Below are 18,452 nucleotides of genomic sequence, written 5' to 3' on the forward strand. Positions count from 1 at the left end.
CCCACCATTTTCCCTAATGGACCATTTATTCCCCCCCCCACAGTAGTAGAAATGTATCTCAAGGTGAAGCAGTGTCATTTGTACTTGATCTTATTTGGTGGACAAGATCAGATGTGTGTGCAAAAGACACATTCTTTCATGTGCCATAAAATTGACTTTTTAAACTCTCTGTTCTTACCGTGGAGTGTCCTATACTAAAGGCAGCAGAGAATGCCTAAAACATCATGTGGGGCCCTACACTTAGTCAAATTTCCCTAGGTTTTAAATGATCTTGAATGCTACGTGTATAGGTCTCAAGTTTGCCATACAGTTGACACGCCCACAATTAAATGTAATTTTAAGTGATTTTTCACATTTGCATTTAAGGCAATAAAATCACAAAAATTTATGTGCCATCAGCAGAGTGACTTTTTTACTTGTAGGACAGTAATAATTCTGGTAAGCGTCCAAATTCAAAGTTAGCCAACAAGTGCATGTCAGCCATTTCCATTCTTTTTGCAAGACTAAAATAGACATACTTGTTGCCCCTATAAATGTTATAGTACTGTTTTCCCCAATGACTGTGAAAGGACAAGGATAATTAATAGTGCAGAAAGGATGTTTTTGGCATTTTTTTATAAAATCTATCAGTTATTACAGTAGTAGGTGTTTCAATGACATTATGCATTTAAAATCTGGGTCACTTTTCATCTGTAATATATTTCTCCATGACAGCATCTGAGACTATGCAGACACACGTCTGCTGCAAAATTATTAAACCAAGAGAAAATGACTCAGATTTTACTTACATTTAAAAAAATAACAAATGAGAAAAGTGCTAAGTGAATAAATCATTTACAGTCTAAAAATCAAACATTTCAAGACTTCTAAGGGTTAACAAAATATTTTAAGTGACATAAACTGGATCTCAGAAATCATCCTTGATCTAAACAGACTGTTTCAGATTTTAAATAATTTACTTCTATGACTATACCTTAAGCCATAAAAATCCCCACAGGTGTTATTTCTTTTGTGAATATGTCATGATCAAGCTTTGGTTATAAAATATTGGAGCTGATACACTTCCTTAGCACTCAGTAAAATGGTGTACTGATGTTAAAATGTTATTTCTGCTAACCTGACAACAGAACTTAAAGCGCAAACATTTAAACGCTCTAAAGCAAAAATACAAATGCACACACAAGAACCCCACCAAGTCTATTCATTAAGATTTAGAAAATATATTTTCTTCCCTAATCAGAGTTTTCATTGATCTACACCTGCAAATATGTTTTGCCAAAGCATTTTGATACTTAGACCCCTTTGAAACCACTTTAATGCAAGGACTAAAGGAAAAGTTCAAAAGAAGACCGGAATAAGAACCCTGTGAACCCGTCCACGCTCCTTTGTGAAGGCAGAAAGAAACAGAAGACCCAGTGAAGATCCACTTTGAAGTCTCTGCTTTGTTCCTCCAGGGTTTCTTGGAGGTTTGGTCCTTGGGATCCAGATAGGATGTGAATTGTGTGGCAGCCCGTGGCTATAATTCAATGTAATAAAATCATGAAGCCGAGAGGGCTGGGACAGTTAAGTGAATGACACTCCGTACAGCATACTTATACAAATGTGATGTTGCTGAAATCCAAGACGATTTTCCACAAACCAACCAGGATGGTAATCCAAATAGGAGACTTCTGCATCCTGTTGCTCCTCCCACGTTAAGCACATCTGTCTTTGCTACCGTGTTACCTAAAACAAGTAAGTGAGCATTCAGTATCTCAGCCCCACCAAAAAAGGTCCCTTCTACTACCAGACCCGTAAGTCCCTGTCTATGTCATTTGTGCACCGTTTGGCACATTGTTCCTTTATTTGTAACCCCCCTCACCAAATCACCTGTTCAAATCCTTTACATTTCTTACTTTCAGGTTGCAAAGAAAACATGCACAAAGACTTGCACAACACGACATTATGTACCTTAGCTTGGTATTTTTTAGAGTTATCAAAACCCCATCAGATTAGGTACATTCAGTGCCCATCAAGTTAACTCATGCATGTTGAGCATGCTTTCTTGAAGGCACTAATTTTTTTCAAATGAATGCCAGTTAAGATCCGTGTATGTCAAGATCAAAATGCTACCTTTGTTACTTTTTAATGTAGTTAACTTTTATTTTAAAAAATAGGTTATTTTAGAAAACTGCCATAATGACTGCAAACAGATCTTCATTAAGAAGTTTACTATTTTCTCTACTTTTAAATACTTAGAATAAATCAGCAGTTTCTATAGTTTTATTTGGTAATGTATTTTACAGGTTAGATAATCCATACACAAGCTAGAGGGAAAAAAACCCAAAAGCTTAAGATGTGAACCTGCCTATAACATAAAAAGATATTACTTGATGACAGAGTCATCCTGCTTGGTCTTTAGACCCAATCAATTATTTATTCAAACCTCAGATTTGCTGTTAATTGACATAAAGCCTTTATTTTATACATTTTACAAAAGAGCTGCTCTTTTGTTTGTGCTGGGAATACTAGAGCAAACACAACAAAAACCTGTCCTCATGGAGTTTATCTACAATAGGGCTAGCATACTTTTTCTATAAAGGACCAGATAGTAAATACATTCACCTTGGTAGGCCATATAGTCATTGTCACAACTACTTAACTCAGCCTTTATAGCACAAAAGGAGCATAGACAAGACAGCATTGTAAACTAATGGGCACTGTTTTATCCCAATAAAATTTGAGCTGTAGACACTGAAGTTAGGATTTCATGTAATTTTCATGTTATGAATTTTTTTTTTCCTTTTGTTTCCAACCATTTAAAAGTGTATAGAGCATTCTTAGCTCACAGACCTTAGGAAAACAGGCCAAGGGCTGGATGTGGCTTGCAGGCCACAGCTTAGTGATTCTTATTCTAGAAGAAAGGGATGGATAAAGAGACAAAGGATATGTCAGAACGTGATATACGCTAGGGAGGAAAAAAAAGATACTAAGGCCAGGTGGGTAGAAGTCTTGAGATTTCTAGAGGATTGTCAGATGAGGAGAATCTGGAGTGATGAGAGGGAGTCCTGACTACCTAGGGGGAAAAACTAAGGCCTTTCTCCACCTCAGGTACAAAAGTGAGACAAGGGGTGCATGGCTGGACTGTCAACTTAAGAGGATCAGTTTGGTAGAAGTGCTGAAAGGCAAAGCCAACAGGACAAAGGATGGAGAGAGTGAGGATTCAGGAACTACTCCAGAGTCTTAATCTTGAATACCGGTCTTTTTCTGATGGGGAGGAGTATCACTGCCTGAGCTTCTTCGGCTGTTAAATGTTTAAGTAGCATCCTCTCCCTTCATTTATAGTGAAGAGTGAGTGAACCGTGAATGCCATGACCTGGTGCTTGTCCTGTGATTAACCTCATGAAATGGTGGCTACTGCCACATTAGCTCTTTCTGGATCTAAGTACAGATGGAGGATGTAATTCTCAATGCATCTTATTTAAGGAAGCTTCCTTTCCATGCCCAGCTCATTTTGGAGCCAATCTAAAGTTGAATGACAGGATTCTTTAGCATTTATTTTCCTGTAAACTTTTCATTTTGCTAATTGCATATGTAAGGTTCATTGTCACTTTGAAATTTGGTGGATACCACACTGCTAACATGCCAATACTAGCTCTACTCCACAGAGATCAGGAAAGACAAGACCTCAGGGGAAAGGAACCATCTCAGCTGGAACTTAAAAGACAACTAGAATTTTAGAAAAGAGAAGTGATGAATGAGGTAGCAGTGGGGGTATGGAAATACATGGTCTATTGGGGGAGTCACATTTAGGGGTTGACCTCAAGATGCTTACACTCTATTTTCTGTTACCCATGGGGATCCATTGATGGTCTCTCACCAAGGAGAAACCTGGGCAAGGAATTTACCCTGGAAACACAGAAAACAGCACTACAGCAAAAACAGAGCAGGTGTGGGGCCTGGTTACATGACAATCAACGGATGAAGCACTTTTTAAGAATGGTTTGCCCCATCCCAGACTTACTATACCAGACTATCCAAGGAGTGTGGCTCAAAACAGTGCGTACAAGGACCCCCTAGGATGAGTTTTCTGAAGCTACTGTTACCATTAAATAATCATTATAATAATGTAGCAAAAGAGAATGAAGATGATTCATAGCGGTAGCCTAAGAAACAGAGAAAGGTACCATTCACAGGGTGTTTTCAGGCAGATACCATAAGAACGGGTCATCTTAGATCTTAAGGGTAAGAGATGGTATAGCCGAGAAAGCCTCATTTAACTCTTCTCTCTCCTTTTCTAATGTGAAATACTAGAAGCATGCAGAGAATGCAAACTTAGAAGAAGTAAATGCAGTAAGAGAATAAGGTAGGATGCTTACCAAGAGCTACCGGAAAAAAATACATTTGGATCCAGTTAATTCTTTGCTATGGGGGACCCCTCCTATGCATTTTAAGATTTTTACAACCTGTCTGGCCTCTACCTACAAGATGTCTGAACAACCCCCATTCCCACAACGTGTGGCAACTAAAAATGACCCTTAATGGAAAAACTGCCCCCGGTTAGAACTGCTCCAAAGGCATAGCTCTTTACCCTTAGATGTTGGAAAAATAAAACCTTAAACGTCTAAAATTTCTTGAAATTCAGTACGATTTATTTCCATTTTCAAACATCAAATAGCCCTGGACAGTGGCTGGCTTTCGTGCTGAAACAACATTGTGTGCAACTGTTCGGAGCTTTAACACGAACGACTCCAAATGAAGACGAGGAAAACTGAGGCAGAATGACAGTGAAAGTTGTATTTTTCCACAAGAACTAGTAGATGAATGCTCTCTGCGAACACCAAGAGCTATCCAGGCACAATAAACTCACTGCCAACCTTTTACACCTGGAACAGACAGCATGGCTTCCTAGAAAACTGTCCCCCTCGTTTTCTGATCTTCATCTAAATCTGTTAATCTCTCAACTTGACTGCTCTCTTCATATTTGCATTTAAATGAAAAATATAATTCTGACATAGGTCTTTTACTGCAGATCATCTTACTTTTTAGCCTTTCCACGTGTTGATGTTGGTGTGCAGGAACTGTTTAAGGAAAATGAAAACTATTTTGTCACACAGTTAATATCCCCCCTAGAACTGTAATCCCTCAACCGTTGTAGGACCGCTGTCTCACTTATGGGTAAGGTTAGTATCTATTTTATGAAAAAGAGAATCTCGGGGCACCAAGTTCTTCCCAGAAGCCAGTCACACCTCCACAAATGAATTTGCTCTGTGTTCATAAGAACCATAAAAGACATAAAATGTTTTATGCAGTTCAAGCCACAATGAGTTGGATTAATAAAGGAAACAAAGTTTTACTACTTTGAGATTATTCTCAAGTGGCATATCACTAAAAAAAAAAAAAAAAAAAAGCAGCTAAGTATCATTATGGCTTAGGGAACTGTATTGTGTTTCTACAACTTTTAGAAGTTCCAAATGAAATGTCACTACCGTTGAGGTTTTAGCTAGAGCAAACTTATATTCCCAGCAGACAGAGCCAAAATGCCTCTAAAGGCCTGCTTCCTGCAAATGCTCTAACTGCATACAAATAGAGAGGGAGCCTCCCCAGCAAGAGACTACTTAGACACATTCTTTTCCGGAACATAGTTGGCTTGTGTTCATGGTCTTGTTTTATATTCACATATAAGAATCAATACAAGAATAATCTTCTAAATGTTATTTCTTTGTCCACAAGAAATAGGATAAGAAGACATTTTTATCATTGATGGATCTAATATGCTAGCTCCTTGGAAGCTCCAACATTTTTATTCAGGAAGGGAAGGGGGAAAAGGGGCTGAAAAGGGCCAGGGTGGGGGGAAGGATAGTAGAATTATTTTAAGGCAGGGTTTGCTTAGCAAGCACACTTGGGTTTATATAGATTGGAAGTGAATTAGAAATGATGGGGAATGCTAACCTCTTTCGTCCACCAACAAGGGACTCCATGAACGTCCACTGCTGTGGATATAAAAGCGTACACAGGCATACCTCAGAGATACAGCAGGTTCGGCTCCAGACCACCCCAGTAAAGCAAGTATTGCCATAAAGCAAATAGCACAACAAAATGAGTATCACAAGAAAGCATGCCAAATTAATTTTTTGGTTTCCCAGTGCATGTAAGAGTTATGTTTACACTACACTGTAGTCTGTTAAGTGTGCAACATTTGGTCTAAAAAAGCAATGTACCAGCCTTAGTTTAAAAATACTTCATTGCTAAAAAATGCTATCATCTGAGCTTTCAGCCAGTCATAATCTTTTTAACCGTGGAGGGCCTTGCCTCTGTGTTGATGGCACTGACTAATCAGGGTGGCGGTTGCTAAGGGTTGGGGTGACATTGACTGACTCTTCCTTTCATGAAGGCTTTCTCTAGAGCATGCCATGCTGTTTGATAGCATTTTACCCACAAAACTTCTTTCAACATGGGAGTCAATCCTCTAAAACCCTGCCATTGCCTTTCTCAACTAAGTTGATGTCATATTCTAAGTCTTTTGTTGTTAGGTCAACAATCTTCAGAGCATCTTCGTTAGGAGTAGGTTCCATCTCAAGAAACTACCTTCTTTGCTACACCATAAGAAGCACGTCTTCATCTCTTAAGATTTCTCATGACATGGCAGCAATTCAGTCCCATATTCAGGCTCCATTTCTAATTCTTTTGCTGTTTCTGCCACATCCACAGTTACTTCCTCCACTGAAGACTTGAATACCCCAAAGCTGTCCATGTGTGTTAAAAGCAACTTCTTCCAAATTCCTGTTAATTCTGACCTCTTTCCAGGAATGAGAAATGTTCTTCATGGCATCTAGAATGCCCAGATCAATCACAGGAATCACTACCTGTGGCAGCTATAGCCTGATGAAAGTCAAAATAACATCCATTCTGTAGCCCATGGGTCAAGAAGTCATTTTAGCAGGCATGAAAACATTAATCTCATTGTCTATCTCCATCAGAGCTCTTGGGTGACAAGGTAGATTGTTCTGAAAGGAATCTTTTTTATAAGCAAGAGGTCTCAATAGTGGGTTTTAAATATTCAGTAAACCAAGTTGTAAACTGACGGACTGTCATCTAGGCTTTGTTCCACTTGTAGAGCAGACAGAGTAGATTGAGCCTAATTCTTAAGGATCCTAGGAGTTTTTGGAATGGTAAATGAGCCCTGTCTGTAGCCTAAAGTTACCAGCTGCATTAGCCCCCTAACAAGACAGTCAGCCTGTCTAGGCATTGACTTCTCTTCTCTAGCTATGAAAGTTCTAGATGGCATCTTCTTTCAACAGAAGGCTGTTTGGTCTACAATGAAAATCGGTTGTTTTGAGTAGCCACCTTCATTGTCTTAGCCAGAACTTCTAGATAACTTGCTGCTTCACCTTGCACTTGTATGTTATGGAGATGGCTTCTTTGCTAAACCTCATTGACCAATATCTGCTAGCTGCAGACTTTTCTTCTGTACCTTCATAGAATTAAAGAGTTAGGACCTTGGTCAGGATCAGACTTTGGTTTAAGGGAATATTGTGGCTAGATGGAGGTTTTATTCAGACCCCTAAAACTTTCTCCATGGAAGGGGTTCACTGGAGTAGTTTTTTTAAATGTCCTTCATGAGTTTTGCCTTTGTATTCACAGTTTGGCTACCTGTGTCAGGCCTCCCGACTAAGCTTAATCACTTCTAGCTTCTGACTTACAGTCAGAAACATGTGATTCTTCCCCTCACTGGAACACTTAGAGGCCCATGTAGGGTTATTAATTGGCCCACTTTCAATATTGTTGTGTGTCGGGAAATAAGGAGGCCCAAGGAGAGGAAGAGAGGGGAACTGAACGCACAAAGGGGTGCCACCCTAAACTTACAATAGTACCATCAGTGATCACTGATAACCATAGCAAATAATGAAAAGATTTGAAATACTGTGAGAATTACCAAAATGTGACACAGAGACACCAAGTGAGCCAGTGCTATTGGAAAAAATGATGCCAACAGACTTGACACGAGGTTGTCACAAATCTTCAATTTGTACAAACAACAACAAACCATAAAAACAGTATGTGCAAAGCACAATAAAACAAGATATGCCTTTATCAGGTCATTCAGTCACCTTTATATTACTAACAAAAGTTGACAATTATACTACTGCTGATCTTGTATTTGATGCCAGCTAAAATTTATCTTTATAGTTGTTTATAGATGTTATCATTGTTCTAAATTTATTCTTTCATTAGAATGACCAATGTTATTACTTTTTTTTCAATTTTATTACTTTCTCTTCAAAAAACTTATCGGGACTATGAAGGTAACTGAAAACCGACATGAGCCCTGACTTCACATGTCTGTACTTAGAACACTCTAGGTACTAAAAACCTAACTATACCTTTCCATGGAAAGTATAACCATAGTAAATGTTGAAAGATAGAGGAGACATGGATCTCATCAGTGAAGGATTCTAAAGAAATAATGGTTAAGGAGTAAAGAGGGGAGGGAAGCACATTCCATGAAGAACACCTTTCTCTGCAATTGCAAAGGCACCATGGTAAGAGGTACTAACAGAAGACTGAAACAAACAAACAAAGAATGATGGGATGTGGCTTCCCAGGTTATTTATTAAGACCCAAATAGGCAGGCAGACTAGCTAGGAATATCTGCATTTCACAAATGTGATTGTGGTCCTCATATGGAGAATGACCTAAAAAGGGAGCATGAGTGGATGTGAGGCATCAACATGAGACACAGTGGGGACAGGACCACTGTTGTAAGGATGGTGACCAATGCTCAAGGAGGGAGATGGAAATAACAAGCCCAGGGACCCGTAACAGACTGGACATAGAGAGGTAAGGAAGAAGTAAGATTTTGGGCTCAAGAACTGGGTAGACACTGGTAGACTTCTGAAAGTGTGGGGACTAGAAAGCACATCCTTGGAAGAGACAACTCTTGACTTAAATCCAAATGTTACATAAGTCTTACTCCTCACAGGAAGTATCCCTCCTTGAGCAAATCATCTGGATGTGGAATCTCACCATGCTGTTTGGATATTGCTGGCTGTCGACTCTGATTCCTTTATTTTAAAGTGGGCTCCCGAAGGAGCTGCAATGAATTGAGTGACTCATCCAGCAAGTCCCTGCTCCATACGATCTGACATAAAGGGTGATATTAGGCAATGGGCTTTTCAAAAGGCCAAAGTAATGGGATGGTACCAGCCAAGGAGGTTTATCAACATAAAATAGCGTCGCTGGTGGTGCCAGGATAAACTGAAGGGGGGACACCACATAGTTAATAACCTGGGGAAGTTGTAAATGAGAGTTGTGTTTGTCTATACTTGCCTTTGTAGTTTTGACTTTATTGCCACTGCTACAGGACCAACCTGAGTAATCTGGAAGCACTTTACAATCCTCTCCTTCCAAGCAAGGATTCATGTGGCACCACCATTTCTGAATCACGATGGAAGCTGGAAAACAAAGGCCAAACAGTGTTTGTGAAGGTGTTTCTTCCTCCAAATAGGGACAACATAAAGCTCAGATGGATCAGTATACGGATTTCAGACTGTAAATAAGAACTATTTCAACGTAAGTCAATTTAAAGACTGCGTTCAGCCACATGCTCTAGAAAACAGTGAGATCCCAAGCTTTACAACATGCCTGGGTATGAATTTGGCTGTGCTTTTTTTTTTCCCGCCCATGACCTTAGGCTATTTAACTCCTCCTGGACTCAGTTTCTTCATCTGTAACATGGGGATAAAAATAGAACCTCACCACAGATGTCAAGAAGATAAAGGTAATCCACAGCAAAGTCTTGGCTAACCATGGACCAGTCACTGGGTTGTCAGAAAATGTTAGCTACTGGTGTGGTCATCATTTTGTAGGTTACAACAGTGTATGTTGAGCTGGCAAAGTCAGTACATTTGACGGGCTTTGTTGCCAGTGGTTCATCTCTCCATGCCAGTCCAGCAAGTGGTAGAATAACTCCTTAAACTCAACAGCTGGAAGCCAAGTAAAAGTTGGCAAGCCTGGTACTCCCTCACATGCCCACATTCTAGGCTTGTACTCTCACCTGGAAATTCTCTTTCCTCCTTACCCCATCATCCCTGCTGACATCTACCAGTAAGAATTCTCCAGGTGTGGACGCAGACTACGAGAAGTTAAGGAAACTCCATCAACTTGGCCAGGTATTCTCACAGAGTCAAAGGACAAAAGGGAATGTGATTCATATTTAAAGGTGGGCCCAGCCAGAAGGCTGGTACCGATCAGAGATCTAGGGCTGCAGGTATGGTGTGTGGATTAAGGGAGATGGGGTGGCTGAGCCCTGTTTCTCTCTTGTTTTTAATTTTTTTAAAGTTTGTTTATTTTTGAGAGAGACAGTGTGAGTGGAGGAGGGGTGGAGAGAGAGAATCCCAAGCAGGCTCCATGCTGCCACCGCAGAGCCTGATGCAAGGCTGGAACTCATGAAACTGTGAGATCGTAACCTGAGCTGAAACCAAGAGTCAGATCCTTAACTGACAGAGCCACCCAGGCACGCAGAGCTCTGTTTTTCTGTTGAAATAGCAGCACTAAGGTAAAAAAAAAAAAAAAATACCTCAATGGATGTGACTTAAACTACCATGTCTTGGGAAGTCTGAACTCAACTTCAAGCAAATCTTGAGAATTCCTAATAGCTAGTTTTTACTGAGGGACAGGCATCCTGCTAAATGTATTTCCTTCATTTTATGGAGAAGAAAAGGCTGAGGCTCAAAGTCACACTGGGCAAACAACACTGGAACAGAGGCATTCGACCACTGGAGCCCCCTCATCAACCCTTGTTGTATTCATACCCCTCCCTCACACCAGCGAGCTGTAGTAGAAACAACTAGAGGTATAGAGGCAGTAAACAAAAGTAGATAATACAGCAAGCTCATGCATTAAAAACTCTTCTCCTGTCAGGCAACAGCACTATGGCAGGATTAGGGCACAGGACCATTTCATTATCAGCTGAAATGGCCAGACATTGTGTTTACTCTACACGAAACCACCATTCCTTATTCTGGCCCAATACTGTGCTACTGTCAGATTAGAGTCCCATTAAAACCAATAATCCCTGAATGAGGCACAATTGTGATCTAGAAAAACCATACGTTAGAAGGTGCCAACACTGAGAAAGGAATATAGCTCTATGGGTTACTTATTTTGGCAGAAATTGCCAATGAACTTGAGTAGACAGAGATAGTAGGGTGAAGTTGGAGAAAGCTGTATGCTCTTCAGTCACAAATATTATAGAAATCTCACCTTAAAACTGAGTGGAGCTTTGTTATTTTCAAAGCCCCTTTCTATACCGTTGCTCTTATGATTGTCCCAACAACCTTCAGCAGCAGGAAGCAGAGGCAGATGGTTCCGGAAATAAAAACAAGAGCCTTCCACAAAGCGAGTAAAATGAGGGAGGAGGTATGAGAACCTAGGCTTCTTCCTCTTGATCTGCAAGTCTTTCGACTGTACCACAATTTACAATAATAGTTTAGGTTACCATAGGCTACACAAAGTTTGACCAGATTCAATGTGCTGACCAGTCCTTCATTATTTTCTGAATACCTCAGGTTGGTCCCAAGTGGATATAAAGATAAATAAGAGATGGTTCCCAACCCTCAATTTGAAAATTCCATCTGCAGGACTGCAAAAGTTATATAAATGTTGACAGAGCTTAGTTATATTTACACAGAGTTACAGCTGAATTTAAAATACTTTTTTTTATCTTTAAAACAGTTTTCTTAGGCAGATTCTCTGCCACTCAGCAGTGGCAACCTGACAGGTGTCAGGGCTTCATGGAGGATTCCAAAGAGGCTCAGACAGATGACAAGTGATCTGTGGAAGTGAAGACACTTGGCGCTTTGAGACAGGGAGTGGCCCACCAGAAAGCCAGGAGGAGGTCCATGTGGCTGCAGTGAGGGGTCAGCAGAAAAGCAAAGGACAGTCAGCTGAGCAAGGTGGTCTGAGAAGCAACCTTTAGGGGCTCTTAATGTCAATTCCAGATTAGACTTGATTTCTCAAGCAGAAGGGAGCGATGGAAAGTTTCTAGTAAGGTGGTTCCACAACCAAGGGAAAACTGTGTGCCCAGGAGAGCTAGTCTGGCAGGTGATAAACCATTGGGGACAAAAAGGAGTCTGAAAGAGACCAAGTGAGGCATAAGTTGAGAAATCTGGGTGTAAATTCCCTACAGAGGAAATAATTTGATTCTTTCTATCTCAACTTCACAGCAGAGAAATACAAGCCCTTATTGGCCTCATGGGGTCCCAAGATAATTCTGATGCCAAATCTAGAAAAGGAGCTTGAGGGGATTTAAAAAAATGCCAATTCTTAACTAGAGAAAAGAGTAAAATAGTTTCAGAATACTTTAAAAACATAAATTTATTTAAATAAAATAACAAAGCATGGAAGATCGAGCTCTTGTGAAATTATTTACCAGTTTTCTTTCATTTAACTGGAAAATGTGATTTTTCTGAAGACAGATTCACAGTAGGTTCCTTAAAATAGACTTTAAATTTCAGGATAGGTTGCTATTTGCTTAAAAAAAATCATTTTCATATCTTAGTGAATACGTGGGACCCTACAAGTGTGTTAAAGACTTACTTAACAACAAATGCTCTTTCAGAAAGGAAACCTTCACGAGAAGCACCACAGTAGCCACAAGAAAAGTTTCCAGTTCCTTTATGGGTTAAAGACTGACTAAAGAACTCACAGCTAAAGTGAGGACCATTTAAGGGTTTCACCCACCAGTGAATAAGGTGATTAAAAAGTCCAGAAGTCCGGGCATCTGGGTGTCTCAGTGGGTTGAGCATCCAACTTCAGCTCAGGTCATGATCTCACAGCTCATGGCTTCAAGCCCCCTGTCCGGCTATGTGCTGACAGCTCAGAGCCTGGAGCCTACCTGGGATTCTGTGGCTCCCTCTGCCCCTCCCCCTGCTGGTGCTCTGTCTCTCTCTCAAAAATAAACAAACATTAAAAAAAATCTTTAGGGGGCGCCTGGGTGGCGCAGTCGGTTAGGCGTCCGACTTCAGCCAGGTCACGATCTCGCGGTCCGTGAGTTCGAGCCCCGCGTCAGGCTCTGGGCTGATGGCTCAGAGCCTGGAGCCTGTTTCCGATTCTGTGTCTCCCTCTCTCTCTGACCCTCCCCCGTTCATGCTCTGTCTCTCTCTGTCCTAAAAATAAAAAAAATAAAAAAAAATAAAAAAAATAAAAAAAATAAAAAAAAATAAAAAATCTTTAGAAAAAAGCCCAGAAGGTCAAGCTCTGAGTGCGTACTGAGCTCAGCTTTGGGTGGAAACAAAGGACCCAGGAGCAGGATTTTGTTAAAATAACTCTTGAGAACATCTGCCCACTTAACTGAGCCTTGTCTCCATAGGAAAATAAGTTTGTAGGAGGTCTCTATTTTATCCTGTTATAAAATTTCATAATGAGAAAGTGTCTTGTCACTTCTATTTTTAAAATAAAATTCTTTAGAAAGCCCCATGCCTTCCTGACTTATGAAAATACAAAACATCCCTATCTTCAAGCTGCCAACCTGTAATGAATTTCTAGTTTTATGCAGAAAGAAGACAAAAAAAAAAAACAAACCAAAACAAAACAAAAAACCCTGAAGCTCTGCTTTTATGGTAGTGACTAGTGTTTTCTGTAATGCTGTTTTCTAGGTGAAAATATAATGGGACCAATTAGCTATTTCGTTCCTGGTACGTTTTCCGTCCTCTCTGTTGCATAAAGTAGATTGAGATTTTTTTCTATTCCTTGTCCCAATTAAATATTACTCCATGACATAAAACACAATATGTATTCATATAGCTATTTACGTAAACCCACCTTTGAATAAGACTACCAACAAACAGGCTCACTTCTCAGGAGGTGGTCTTCCATTTTTTGTCTTAGTTCAGTTGTATTTACGCCCAGTTAAGCTTTTCTAAAGAAAAGGACACTTTGACGCTGAAACTACAGACAGAAAGGTGAAGAACACATCTTCCTAGAATATGGATGTCTTAAAAATAGAAACGATCACAAAAATATGCTCTGAGTGTCTAATATACTTAGCTACTTTGTTCTTAACATTGTCATTTCAAGATGCTCTTGGCGAATTAACCTTAAAGAAAGATTTATTAACTTTAAGCCGTTGGTTAACTTTAAACGTAGGCAGGTGGGAAGACCTGCCAATTTAGATTTGTTATTTCAAGAAAAGAAGCCATTCCAACCTGACCCAGGTAACATGCAAAAAGGCAGTCCTAAGAACACGATTTTTTGTTCAAGAACCTTTCACTTGTTCACACACTTCACACATAACAAGGTACTGTTTTTTCCGCAAAGCACACAGAGTACTGACTGAAGCTGTGGACAAATATGTACAGAACGATCTTTTGGGATCTAGGTTTGTCTTCTAAACTACGTGCAAGCTCACACAGTACAACCATGTACAGCAGGGACCTGCCTCTAAGGCAGAGTTACTTGATCGTAGCCCTTTAGAGGCCCCATAATTCTCGATTGTATGGGGTATACATGCAAATGATAACACTGTCACCAGCATCCCTGACTTCAACCCACGAGATGCCAGTAGCACCCTCTCCCCCAGTATACAACCCAAAGTATTTCCAGACATCATCAAATATCCCTAGGATGGCCAAAATCACCCCTGGTTAAGAAACATTGATCGAGGGGGGGCGCCTGGGTGGGTCGGTCAGTTAAAGGTCTCTTTCTCACCATTGGTTGAGTGTGAGCCCTGCAAGGGTCTCTGCACTGACAGTGCAGAGCCTGCTTGGGATTGTCTCTCCCCTTCTCTGCCCCTCCCCCACTTGCACACACTCTCTCTCAAAAATAAAGGGGCGCCTGGGTGGTTCAGTCAGCTAAGCATCCAATTTCAGCTCAGGTCATCATGCTGTGGTCCACCGTCCACGGGTTCGAGCCCCAGTCCAGTTCTGTGCAGACAGCTCGGAGTCTGGAGCCTGCTTCGGATTGTGTCTCCCTCTCTCTGCCCGCCCACCCAACTTGCACGGTTTCTCTCTCTTGCAAAATAATAAACATGAAAAAAAAAATTTTTAACTCTGGTTACGGAGATGTACTCAGCCCATGATGAGAAGCTGAGCTAGTTCATGAGACTTCATTAAAGCTTTGGCTGGTGAAAATAATCCCAATACATGGTAAATACAATGCCACCTCTACTCCTTATCTTCCCTCCTGCCTCCACTGTGGCCAATCCCCCAAGACGAAAATCTGCATCATCTCTCTCTGAATCTGTTTCTCTGGCTCACTCTCACTGCTCTCTCTCCCACACACAAATCCTGGCTACTCCAGGGCTCACCCTGAAACCTATGCTGACAACCTATCTGACCCGTCAAATTCAGAGATCACATCGTTCCTTTTCAGGAATTTTAGGGTATTTGAGATCAACCTTGCTCCTTGAATATAAATTCGCCAAAGGCAGGAATTAAATCCTAAAATTTGAGTTGACGGCAGGTCTCTAATAGCAAAGGCTCTGCCTGCATCTCCAGCCTCAACTATGACCACCTCAGAGCCCAAACGAGCTACTTCTAGTTCCCATGGTCACGCTGCTCATCCTGACATGCTTTACCCTGCTACACCACTTAGTTCCCCTCCTGCCTGGTGAAATCAGACCCAGTGCTTCTCACTGGATGTCATCCCTGACCCCACATCTGCTTACTCTTCAAGTACCTTATTTCCTAGAGTTTGTCTCTCTTTCCCCATAAACTGAGCTCCTTGAAAGCAGGGCCAGGGTCCCATTAACATGCTATTCCCCAGCACCTAGGACATGCCAGGCGCAATGTGCTAAGTTAAAATACAATGAACCAATATATGCAGGGTGCACATCCTTCCAACCTCCCCCAGTGCTTCTGTAAAGTACACCTTGTTGTCATTCACCCTACAGCCACTGGGAAAAACTCAGAAACCCACTTTGTCTTTCAGGTGGCATCATGGAACACAGCCAGTCACAAAACCTTGTGAAATCACATTTGAAGACAGACTCTGTAACTTATCACACAGTCCATAAAGCCACGCAAGTTGTCTACAATATGAACAGGAATTCTAGGCCTTAACTAAGTAATCTGTGACATCTCAGAAAACAAACTGGGGCATCAGAAGAAGAAAAAAAATAGCTGCCTCCCATTTCTCAGCTTTTATTAGTCTTTTTTAAACCCAATGTTTAGAAAGCATTCACTCTGACAAAATAAATGATGCTTCACCATAGTACACATTTATCCCGTTTTATCATAAAGCATTCAGCATTATCTCTGTACAGTGGTATTTTGATAAATGTGAAGAATACAGTTCCCATCATTAAACAGCTTCGTATATTTGGCAGTTGAAGATTCAAATGGAAACATGCTCACCAACCACATAGTTGTTTGCTGTAGGAACCAAGTAGCCTTGGCTATAATCAAGTAATTTCCCACCCCTCTGCCCAAATCCCCAATGTGTAGGACAGACACATTTCAACAATGCAGGATTTTATAAGTTAATTATAACTAAGAAAAAGAAGGACTTATTGGAGGAAAAACAACAGCTAATTTTTCTCCCTTTTTAACTAATAAAAGCTATGATTTTATGGAAAAGCAATGGAAACACAAGGTAAGTATCTGTGCTCTAGATTAACAGAAATGCGTAAGGAGATTCCACTTTCTATGTCAACATTAATTAATGCCCTGCTCCAATGTCTTCTCGCTTTTGTTTTAATTTAAATGTAAATTCAAGTGAATTTTATATTTTAGATCCTCTCCACATTCTTATTGACAAATATGAAAAGAGGGACGGATCAGCAGAGACTAGGTCTTCCACAAACCAACTAGCAGCATGATCCTGCATAATTATTGTGGGATAAAGATTATTATGGGATAAAGCTAAAAGCCCTAATGGAAGCATTCAAATAATGAATAGAAGATCAGGGGGATATGAAAACAGACACATATTCTAACTAGAGCCTAAACTACGACTTCCAACATCTCCTCTGTGACTTTGATCCAATAAACATTTATTGAACACTGACTGTTTGCCAGGCTAGGCTAGGTGCAGGGGACACAAATATTAATACACAATCATAATCCTATCCTTCAGAATTTGGTTATTCTCTGGATACAAATGTTGTATTCATGAGCTACATATGTACATACAGCTAATCCTCCAATGTTCAATAGAGAAGCTTCTAGTTACAAGTTCCAATTTAAATTTAAATCCATACCAGTAACATCTCAAATGCTCAATAACCACATGTGGTTAGTGGTTACCAATGTTAGTGGACATACGTGCATCAACACATCTAGCTGAGATATATAGAAAGAATATATACATCATCGCAGAATGTTCTACTGAACCAACTCTGCTCAGATACCAAATAATTGATCTCTATTACTTACTCATCGTATGACACTAAGGAAATCATTTAATTAGCATATAAGTCTCTTTGTCTTGACACAGACACAACTAAAATGTCCTGCAGTAGATGAACAGCTAAACAAATTATTACCCAGCCATTCAATGAAATGCTAATCAAGCGAGTAAAAAAAAAAAAAAGAAAAAAGGCAAAACAAAACAAAACAAAACAAAAAACAGGTCAATAGGTACCAGCACACAAAGATCTCATCAACATAATAATGATAACAGGTTGGATTAAGAAGTACACAATATTGGTGGAGGGACCAAGATGGCAGAACAGCATGGAAGGTTTTTTTTTTTGTTTTTGGGTTTGTTTGGGTTTTTTTTGCATCTCTCATCCATGAAATACAGCCAGATCAACACTAAACCACCTTGCACACCTAGAAAACTGATTTGAAGATTAACACAATATGCACAACCTGAACCACAGAACTCAGCAGGTATACGGCACAGAGAGGTGAACTGGGGGAGAGAGAAGCCACAGAGGGCAGGGAGCTGCTTTTGCTTGCAGAGAGAGGACAGAGGTGGGTGGGGAGAGTACAGGAAAAGCATCTGGAGAGAAAGTGGAAAGTGGAAAAGTGGAAACAGCCACAGGGACTGAACAAAAAAGGGAGAAAGGAGAGGGTTTAAATTCTATTACGACTCTATAAACAAGGGGAGTGCAGAGTCTGAAACTCTGCAGCTCTATACCTAGCAGGACTCTGGTGGGAAGGGCAAATCCCCAGGGGCAGAGAGTGAGGTCTGAGGGGTCCTTGGGCCACAGAGGGAAAGGTGGTTCCCCTGCTGGGAGGACATTTGGTAGAGGCTGTGCAGCTACTCCACAGGCAAAGGTCCCAGCAGACCCCGAAGAACAACCACATTCGCTGGTGCTGGAACAAGGACATTAAGGGTGAAGCCTGGCGCCAGATGTGTGTTGTGATTTTCCATAATCCCTGAAACACAGATACAAGCAATATCTTGAATTCTGAATTCTGAATCACGATATTAAGACTACTAACTAGGTTTGAAAATATATTAGAATCCCTTTCTGTGGAGATAAAAGAAGTAAAAGCTAGTCCAGATGAATTAATAAAAGCTAT

General features: G+C 40.5%; 1 protein-coding gene across 3 annotated transcripts in view; it reads right to left on the bottom strand.

Annotated features, from left to right (window-relative positions):
- Positions 1 to 1,422: 1,422 nt before the first annotated feature.
- The window catches only part of TAFA4 (TAFA chemokine like family member 4), a 149,830-nt gene continuing 132,800 nt past the window's right edge, over positions 1,423 to 18,452 (bottom strand). For 2 of the 3 annotated variants that reach the window (XM_049640877.1, XM_049640878.1), the window contains 2 exons: positions 9,351 to 9,434; positions 1,423 to 1,725 (listed from right to left, as the gene is read on the bottom strand). In XM_049640877.1, the coding sequence (XP_049496834.1) occupies positions 1,538 to 1,725; positions 9,351 to 9,434 (272 nt within the window). In that variant the 3' untranslated portion in view covers positions 1,423 to 1,537. Of the gene's footprint in view, positions 1,726 to 9,309; positions 9,435 to 18,452 lie in introns of all 3 variants that reach the window. The other variant, XM_049640879.1, reaches the window with a different exon arrangement.

The sequence above is a fragment of the Panthera uncia genome, chromosome A2, assembly GCF_023721935.1.
Source record: "Panthera uncia isolate 11264 chromosome A2, Puncia_PCG_1.0, whole genome shotgun sequence".
Lineage (NCBI taxonomy): Eukaryota > Metazoa > Chordata > Mammalia > Carnivora > Felidae > Panthera > Panthera uncia.